We start from the raw sequence: 9,175 nt of genomic DNA, 5'->3' as shown, positions 1-9,175 counted from the left end.
TCCAATGGCTAAATTAATTTGAGTGATGTGACGCAAAGAGAAGGCAGAGAATTCTTTACAGTGGAGCTAGCTATTTAGATATAGCAGATAGCAGATTAGCCCCCCCCCCTCCCAAAAAAAAGCCTAAATAGGCCCAAAACAACCCAAAAAATAGGCGGGTCGGTGGGCAGCCACGTTTCCTTGTTGTGCCATGCCCAGGCTAGGAAGTGGGGCACGACGGCCGGCCTGGCACGACTGGGTGGGCCTGCCGGACATCGGGCCAGGTCTGCATTTGAATGTGTTCACGAACATATAGAATATAGGGTTCACATTCAAAGGTAAGTGTTAGGCTACTCCGTGAAGTGTTCAGGTTTCCATGGAAATCAAAACCTTCTTATGGTGCCTTGAAAGGCATTCTCTCCCTACGAAAGATATGTGTCACCACAGAAAAATGAGCCCAGAAAGCAGTGTCGGTTTTGCAGTGTCATTGATTCTTGCAAACACTCCATAGTTGAGTGTACAACGGCAAGGTGTGTATGAGCTTTAATGGATGAAGATCTAGTGGAGCAGATTGTCGAGATCAGATAGTTAAGTGCAAAACATTTGCTTTTCAAGATGTTTGAATCATTATCACATGCAAATTTAATAACGTTATTGGTAACCTTGTGGCGATTTAGACGGAAAAAAGAAAGGCCATTCATGAATAAAATATTCAGAGCCCTATGCCAATATACATGTTTGTTCAACGTTTTATTTTTGAGCTTGCCAACATGAAACCCCTAGAAGCTGCGGTCATGCCTCGGGCTGCCCACGCCCCCATCTATAACTGTTGGAAGCACTGGTGGAGCTATATGTACTCGTGCATGGGCCATAATCCCCCAACCTTAGCAAAATGTCCGAAGAATTTTTTATTGAAGGTGCTTAGTTAGAAGAAGTATAGTCTTTGGCACCCTCAGAGATAGATATATTTGCCTTTTGCCCCTCCAGCATTTCCAGTCTAGCTCCGCCACTGGTTGGAAGCCACCCCAGTCGATCATGTTAAAATTTATGTTGATGGTGATCTAGCCCATGGTGGCGATGGAGGTGTAGCGGCGACAATATGCAGATGCGCCAATGGGATTTATCTTGGATCATCGACAATTGTCTACCCTGGCATGAAGTATCCGATATCACTGGGGGCTCTTGCATGCAGGAAGGCACTCACACTCACGAAGAATTTGATAATGACTAAGATGGTTATTGGAAGCAAAACATGGACAATGTCAAAGATGGTTCCAGTGTCTCTTACTTGCCCATCATTAAGGAGTTTATTCTTAGGTCTAGCTATTTTGATAGTTGTTCGGTTGGGTTCGAAGGTTGAGCTTCAAATTTTGAAGCTCTAGTTTTGTCGAATATGCCGCTTTGCTTGATTAGGGTCATCATTTGTGGCTTGGTAATCCCTATGACCCAACTTGTATTCCTATGGGTGTTTATATCGCGCAATAAAAGTGTTGGCAACCCCTAAAAAATATTGCATATACTCCTTTTTACCAATGCGCTCACTAACCATATCTTCCGTAAGCGAAAGCCAGTCCAGTATGAAACGGACATCCGCTCCTTAGTCCTGGTATATCTCAGAACCTTCTTCCTGCTTCCCCCACATCCCGGCGGCGGCCACGGCTGATCGGAGAAGGGGGAAGAATGCCGTGCTGCCACTGGGTGCTCTCCGTGGCCGAGAGCAGCAGCAACAACAAAACGCCGTCATGGCTCCACCGCCTCCACACCAAGGGCGGCCTCTCCTTCCCCTCCCACCTCCAAATCGATGACCTCCTCTACGGCCGAATCCAGCCGCCCCCTCCCTCTCCTCCTCCGCCTGTCCCCCCTCCGCCGCCGCCGTCCGACCGCGACGCCGCCGCCACCAACCCCCAAGACCCGCCCCCTAATCCCAAGTCTATCCCCAAGCCACCCCGCAACCCCGCCCCCCCAAACCCTAGCGATACCAACAACAACCATTCGCCGCCGCCGCCGTCGCCGCCGCCGTCGCCGCAGCCGCTCTCCGGCGTCATCTCCGAAATTTTCGCCGTCCCCTCGGCCCCGCGATCCAATCGCCCCCTCAAGCCCTTCCGCAAGCAGTACCGACCCCGCCCTCGCCCCAACGTCAAGTCCGCCAACAAGGACGACAAAGACAAGGCCAAGGCCAGGAAGCGCCGCCGGGCCGATAGGGATGCCGGTGCTGAGCACGGGGAGAGGCGCTCCAGGACGGAGGTCACCGTCATCGACACCAGCACCGACGGGTGGAAGGCCGCCAAGGTGCTCGTCCGCAGGGGCGCCAACTGGAAGATCAGCGACAGGAAGCACTCCGAGATCTCAGAAACTGAGGATCTCAGCAAGGGCAAGAGGAGGGCCGGCCTTGTTGCCAAGGTACTGAGAGATAAAAAGAAGGGGAAAGGCGCTGCCTTGCCGGTGAGTACTCTTCATGTTTTGTGTACTGTTTAATTTGCTTGTCCCTGCATTGGACAAGATCATATATTTATCTGTTCGGAGGGTTGGTGTCTACCATCCAGTAAGTCTGCATTCACACTAAATTGCAGGATGCTTCTAACGATTGCCAAACTATATACATGCTCAGATCATGGATTCTATTCATGTTCAAGTTTGCGCATGATAGGATCGTAATGTCGATATTGATGCTGATACTTGACAGAAATTGTGCCCTGTATAGTTAGAGATGGCAGATTCAGTTGTTACTACACCCTCCGTTCCAAAATAGATGACTCAACTTTATACTAACTTTGTAGTAGATCTTATTAGGTGTTCTAAAGTTCTAATGCCGTTGTTTAAGGCTCCATACTCATTTGCTTGTGTCTCTATGTGCGACCTGTGCATGCTTAGCTGTATATATCTGAGCCTGCACACATATGTAGAGACATGCGGAATTCAGCAGTTCCTGGGATAATTTGATATATTGACGTGCTTCGGTAACTCCATATGTGTTTATAAATCATACAAGTCCGTTGGTTTGGTAGTTATCCTACTTCAAGGGCAGTGCTTGTGTCGTTAGACATTTTTGGGAAGTCACCCTGTGTATTTCGGTGGGCAAAGATAGAAGCCACATGGGTTAATGGATTATGACTGTAGTTACTAGTTGGGGTGGGTTGGATGTCGCGCGTATTTGGTGTTTCCGGCCCTGGATTGTGAAACATTTCTTTTGTTGAGTGTTTTCTCTTATGCTGGATTATGTTATCATGTCAAACAGAGTCTAGTGTAGTTTCTTCTGTTACGCCAAGCAGGAGATGCATATATTATGTGTTGGTTTCACGGCGAGAATGTTCCTTTAAAGAAGCACATCTGTTCACTTGCTTAATCTTAATTTTTGATAACTGTTCTTTGAAGTTGAATCAGATAGTTTACCTTTTTTCTTAGATTTTTGTATGTTGTGGCCGAGGAAAAAAAGAATGGCTTAATCTCTGACTCACTGTTGATAAAAGGGGATATCAGTCACAACTTTGGTCTCCCAATAAAAAAGCACTAAGATGTCAGGATGCAGGCGGACGCGGACGCGACGTCCGCAACTCTAATCGCTTGATTAGCAGTGGCCTGGCCTGCGTCCTTCAGTTTTGACAGCCTGCTATGCCTGGGGGGCACATGCGGACATCCGCATAGTCAGACTAGCTGATAAGAACAGTACAGCTTGTATCTAGCACCTGCGGTTAGAGTTGTCGACTAGCTGAAGCTCAACCCAAGTAAACATACAGGCTCATGTAGACATACAGGCCCAAAGCGATAATATCATTTTTGTGTGCTAATGCTGGGCGCCGGCGGCTGTGGTGAACAGCAGCATGCCTGATGCTTCAATTCGCTACTGTGGCTGCTCGTGTCGTGTTTAGCGGCTTGTCCGCAAAGCCATTTAGGTGCTTTTGGCGGCGCGGACGAAACGGGCTCGCGGACGTCCGCTTCCGCCTGCATCCTGAGTAAAGATGTGCTGCATGGTTCTTTAGGAAAAGAAACAAATTTTAGTTTAGTTATTACTTTCGTTGTACTTAGCAGCTGTCATCAGATTTGCCATTTGGTATTGTGGCTGCCTCATGGGAAAACCAAAATCTGTTGAGCACGAGATAAGCTTTGTGGTTAATCTACGTGTTAAGATAGTACGATAGTGAATGAAAGTGTATTAGTAGCCCTATGATGTACTACTATTGTTACATTGAAAATGCAATGGATTGAGGATGCATTTTTTTCTAAGGCTTTGCTTGATGCATGTGTACTCCAGGGAAACATTCATCCTAGTAGTGGAATTCTGATTAAGGTACCGGATGATGCTGCCATTGAAGCACCAAAAAGGTAACCTGATCATTTCTCTGGTGTTCGGATGCTTTTTTGTTGTAAGCACAAACCATTGAGTTGCCTTTAGATGCTAAAGAAAATTTCTTTTACGTGAACAATGCAGACCAAGAAGCTGCGAACCAGTACCAATAGCCCAAAGTGCACCTATTCTTCAGTTACCAAGTTCAAGTACCTGTAGCCAGCCTTGAAGGTGGCTTTAAAACAGAAATGAAGGCATGAAGCCAGGAATCGCATAGCAACATATTTTCATTACTTTGGGATTAACAAATTTAGCAAACTCATTAAGTTTGTGTTATCCTCTTCATCTGTTGATGTCTTCATTGGTCCCTACTAGATATAATGATTCGCATCATTCATGGTATCTTAAGTTGGAACCTGCAATAATTTCATGTTCGAAGATGAACTTTTGCAACTTCGTCTACATACCGGTGCTAGCTAATGTGGCATTAGGTATGGGTTTGATCTATTTTAATGGATGGAGTAGATGATGTTTATACCGTTAGCTCAGTTATTGACTTATTGTACAAGTTCAGTTGCTACTATCGGCAAACTGTTGCCTGTAAGTTATAAAGAATTGACTGGGGGCAAAATGTTGTTACTTCTGGTGCGAGTTTATTTTGTCCAAGCCTCCCATCTTGATGGGATATCTTGCAATAGTGATGTTTACTTTTGGAGAAAGAAGATGTCAATTTTTTTCTATATAATCATTGACATACACATAAAGGCGCATTCAGAATGCATGAAATTCACCTGGAGAAGGTCAATTCTCCTCACAGAACCTGCGAAACCTTTCAGCATTCCAAATATGGCCTTAATTGCCATGCTGTATTAAAAGTAAGTTTTGTTGGAGAAGGATTAGACATGTTGGTTGTAAACAAGTGATCTAATATAAGAGGTCAAATGAATTTATTACTCACTGTTCAATTCAACATCTTTTTTTAGTGGTAGTTTTGTTCTAAATGTAGGTAGGCTACTCCTCTGTTCAGTTCATACCGCTTTGTATTCAGAAAAAGATCTTGTTTTATCATGCTAACTATGACCTCTTTGGACTATTGTAGCTAATATTGCAACTTTGTAATCCTTTCAAGTTGGTTAGATGTAGCCGTTTATGTCAAATAATAACCATCATGCAATAATGTTTTGATGGAAGTTGCCAGAAAAGGATTAGAAATCATCCGGTCTCCGATTTCATAAGAACAATAGATACATTAATGCACAATCTTCACTCAAACCTTAGGTCTGCACCACTCTAATGGCAAGACCAGGTACATCTTATTTCTTATCAGAAACGGCAAGCAGGACAGGACACCATCAACTCTCAATTGCGACACCAGGCGCTGCAACCTCGATCATCCTCGGCTTCTTGCTGGTTCCTGTCAAGATGGTTGCTGGGAGATGCTCCTGTTCATAGGCCGAGAGATGGACTCCAAGTGCTGCTCTCCCTGAGGGATCCAGGTTCCCCGACCACTGAGCATCCCACTCTACCGCCTTTGCCGTGCTGCATGCAACGCTTGGCCCGCCTGGCACCGTCAGGATCGCCGAGTTCTGGCACAAGAGCAACGGATATGCTTGCATCAACATAGTTATTCCTATGGAAAAGTGAGTTTTCTGTTTCATGTTCTTGCTGTTTTATTTGCTCACCTGGGGGAAGAACCTCTCAAATATCATCCTGTAACAGTAGGCCTCTTTTGTAGTCGGGGTGTTGTGCGGGTAGATGAACTTTGCATTTGACATCATCTTATCGGTCACCTGCATCAATAATTTTACATCTCGTGTAATTATACCATTTTACAAATAACTGAATTTCACTACAATTTTACGCATAACAGTGACGTGTTGAACATGAGAGGCAGCAATGTTTTTACATTTGATTCTGCGTGAGCCTTTAGGCCATCAATCCAGCTATAGCCAACACCATCACTGAACTGCTCTTTCTGCCTGTACAGAATGTGCTGCAATTGCCACACAATAGAAACTGTTAACTCCACTGCTCTATTAACATATTGATGTAGCAGAAACTTGAATTAAAAACTGTTACCTTTGGCAGGAATGGTTGCTCCTCGTCATCAAATGCTTTCCTCAGCACCCACTTCTCAATTCTTCCAAGATCAGGTCGGATCTGTAACATCAGATATAGTAATTGTCTAAAAGTAGAAACTAGGAAGACATTTTACAACAATATGGTATGCTCTTTCTCAAATTTCTAGATTCGTAAGGTTTGAGCTTGAGCATACCATCTTCCACTCAGGATCTATGCTCATTGCCTCATTGATAAACTCCTTGTCCAGGAATGGCACACGTGCTTCGAGTCCCCATGCAGATGTTGCCTTGTTGGCCCTCAAGCAATCGTACTGATGCAGAGCTTTGATCTACAGTGTAATCATTATGTCAGGGTGTCTGAATCTGCCATTTTTCTGAAAATTTCTTTCTTATTCACCTTTTGACATGTCTCACGGTGGAGCTCCTCTTTGTTGGGTGCCTTGTGGAAGTAGAGGTACCCTCCGAAAATCTCATCGGAACCCTCACCAGAGATGACCATCTTGACGCCAAGTGACTTGATCTTGCGTGACATCAGGAACATTGGCGTGCTTGCCCTGATTGTCGTCACATCATATGTTTCGGTGTGATAAATCACATCCTCAATTGCATCAATGCCGTCCTGCAATGCTTTGTGCTGTTAGTACAACAACTAGTCTGGTATGGTCAACAGATGAAGCATGCGGCTGCTCATGCTTGCTACCTGAACAGTGAAGGTGAACTCATGGTGCATGGTCCCCAGGTAATTGGCTACCTCCTTTGCGGCCTTCAGATCAGGTGACCCCTGCGTAATAATATTGTGGTGCAATTTGTTGGAAATCTGCTAAAGGTTACAGTCATTGTTGATCTTTTTCAGTTCCATACCTCAAGTCCGACACAAAAAGAATGAAGCTTAGTCCCCCAGCGCTTTGCAGCCTTTGTCCCTGCCAGGTGACGAACTGTAACGGCTGCAACCAATGATGAGTCTAGGCCACCAGAGAGTAGAACACCGAATGGAACGTCCGTCATAAGCCTCTTGATGACAGCCTGAAAGAAGACTACACAGTTAGACCATGGTGGATCTTAAAATTGTTATTTTTGAGTTTCAGGCAATGGTCTTGTCTGACCTTTTCAAAAGCCTTCCTGAGAGCAAGTGGATCATATGGCACTGAAGGAATGACCTCGGAGAACCAAGGTGGGTTGTACCATCTCTTGAAGCCTCCCTGCTTGCTGGAGTAGAGATGGCCAGGAGGAAAGATCTCAAAGTGCTCACAATCATCATTCAGGCCCTTCATCTCTGATGATATCCACACCGACCCTGGCAATTTGCAGAACATGAGCAGGTAATGTTAGACAGATTTTACTTGTTCTTGACTAGGTAGTATTACTATTGCGTGACAAGATTGTCTGAGGGCAGGCATCGTGTCACATTGTTGAATAAAATTTAACATTGACTTACCATCAATTCCCCAGCCAATATACAGGGGTGTGACGCCAATGGCATCACGGGCAGCAATGAAGCTGTTGTCGCGTGTGTCGAGCAAGACGAAGGAGAAGACACCATCCAGCATGTCGATGAAGTTCTCCCCGTGCTCCTCGTACTATACAATGGTAAAATTAAGTTATGCATCCACTTGTCAATCACGTATATTTCCAGTATTGTTAATTGTCTTCTTTTTCTCGTTTATCGGTGACATGGAGTCATTTCTCTGTTTACGGTGGTCCCTCGTGAAAGGACTACATATGTAGCAAATGTCATTCTGGTGTTATTCGTGTCTTTCCCACACCAGAGGTGGTTTTTTGACATGTGATAGATATGTTAGTGTCTCGCAACTTGGCGCACCATATATCTTATAAATGATATCATGACTAGTAATTGTTGTTGAGGAGGACGAAGAGGAGAGTTGACATTTGAATGTTGTCATGTAGGTGACTGACCAGGTGCGCGATGACCTCGCAGTCGCTGCCTGTCCTGAACGTGTGGGAGGAGAGCTGCGCCCGGAGCTGTTCATGGTTGTAGATCTCTCCATTCACCTGCAAGGAGTACTTGTTTTAGCAGAAAGAACCAAGCTACAATAGCGGCAGAGATATACACACAAAAGCAAACGTACAGTGACGACGATGGACTTGTCCTCGTTGTAGAGGGGCTGGTCGCCAGAGGCAGGGTCGATGATGGCGAGGCGCTGGTGGGAGAGGTAGCAGTCGCCGACCTGGTGCATGCCGCTCCAGTCGGGGCCGCGGTGCTTGAGCCTGCGCGAGAGCTCGAGCACGCGCACTCTCTTCCCCTGGGTGTCATCGGCGCAGCCCAGCACCGCCAGTATGCCGCACATTTTTGCTGGATCGACGGCAACAGTGTGTAGCTAGAAGATCTCTCTCTGTGCTTCTGAAAGAGGATGGGTGTGCCGGATGAGTTGCACAAGAGCATCTATTTATAGGCTGCCAAGAAGCTGAGCCGAGCTGAGAGTGAGGAGCGTAGAGTAGCGGGGCGCCGCGGTAGACCAGTAGCATGTTGCATGGTGTATCATCACATGTATGTATTCTATTCCATCTTTTCCTTTTCCTTTGGGCTGTTGCGATGACTCATCTGATCCTGACCGCCTTGCCATCTCCATGCATTATTGATTAGTTTATATATTGCTAAGTGTTCCTTGCTGGTTTTGCATCGTGCAACGCATTATTGTTTTTCTTCATCTTTCTTACTCTGCATTTTGTTATTATTCTGGTGGTATATACAAAATGAGGAAATTTCTTATGGGAGAACATTTTACTCCCTTCTTCCATCTATATAGGGCCTAATGCGTTTTTCGAGGCTAACTTTGACCAAACGTTCGAGTAACAATATTTGACATGCAACTTA

The 9,175-nt window shown here is 45.5% G+C and overlaps 2 protein-coding genes across 2 annotated transcripts; one reads left to right on the top strand and one right to left on the bottom strand.

Moving 5' to 3' along the window:
- The first annotated feature begins 1,536 nt into the window (after positions 1-1,536).
- On the top strand, positions 1,537-4,912 carry LOC123103221 (cytokinesis protein sepA). The gene is made up of 3 exons (XM_044524733.1): positions 1,537-2,421; positions 4,229-4,299; positions 4,406-4,912. The coding sequence occupies exons 1-3, from the start codon at positions 1,660-1,662 to the stop codon at positions 4,488-4,490; spliced, it is 918 nt and encodes a 305-aa protein (XP_044380668.1). The 5' UTR covers positions 1,537-1,659; the 3' UTR covers positions 4,491-4,912.
- Positions 4,913-5,466: 554 nt separating this feature from the next.
- LOC123103220 (asparagine synthetase [glutamine-hydrolyzing]) lies at positions 5,467-8,847 on the bottom strand. The gene is made up of 12 exons (XM_044524732.1): positions 8,430-8,847; positions 8,257-8,352; positions 7,778-7,919; positions 7,446-7,636; positions 7,204-7,365; positions 7,043-7,123; positions 6,740-6,961; positions 6,537-6,671; positions 6,341-6,421; positions 6,168-6,254; positions 5,944-6,051; positions 5,467-5,847 (listed from the first exon to the last, which is right to left on the bottom strand). The coding sequence occupies exons 1-12, from the start codon at positions 8,646-8,648 to the stop codon at positions 5,614-5,616; spliced, it is 1,758 nt and encodes a 585-aa protein (XP_044380667.1). The 5' UTR covers positions 8,649-8,847; the 3' UTR covers positions 5,467-5,613.
- Between the last annotated feature and the right edge of the window lie 328 nt (positions 8,848-9,175).

This window comes from Triticum aestivum, chromosome 5A (assembly GCF_018294505.1).
Source record: "Triticum aestivum cultivar Chinese Spring chromosome 5A, IWGSC CS RefSeq v2.1, whole genome shotgun sequence".
NCBI classification, from domain to species: domain Eukaryota; kingdom Viridiplantae; phylum Streptophyta; class Magnoliopsida; order Poales; family Poaceae; genus Triticum; species Triticum aestivum.
Note: the sequence above shows the minus strand (reverse complement) of the source record. Positions and strands in the feature narration are given on the sequence as shown.

What these genes read in the sequence shown, in the direction of transcription:
- LOC123103220 (XM_044524732.1), bottom strand. Translation starts at nt 8,648, where the DNA reads ATGTGCGGCATACTGGCGGTGCTGGGCTGCGCCGATGACACCCAGGGG. An exon ending in TCAGGAAGGCTTTTGAAAAG is followed by an intron (nt 7,366 to 7,445) that starts GTCAGACAAGAC and finishes GTCTTCTTTCAG; the next exon opens with GCTGTCATCAAGAGGCTTAT. An exon ending in ACCGTGAGACATGTCAAAAG is followed by an intron (nt 6,672 to 6,739) that starts GTGAATAAGAAA and finishes ATTACACTGTAG; the next exon opens with ATCAAAGCTCTGCATCAGTA.
- LOC123103221 (XM_044524733.1), top strand. Translation starts at nt 1,660, where the DNA reads ATGCCGTGCTGCCACTGGGTGCTCTCCGTGGCCGAGAGCAGCAGCAAC. An exon ending in GGAAAGGCGCTGCCTTGCCG is followed by an intron (nt 2,422 to 4,228) that starts GTGAGTACTCTT and finishes TGTGTACTCCAG; the next exon opens with GGAAACATTCATCCTAGTAG. An exon ending in GCCATTGAAGCACCAAAAAG is followed by an intron (nt 4,300 to 4,405) that starts GTAACCTGATCA and finishes TGAACAATGCAG; the next exon opens with ACCAAGAAGCTGCGAACCAG.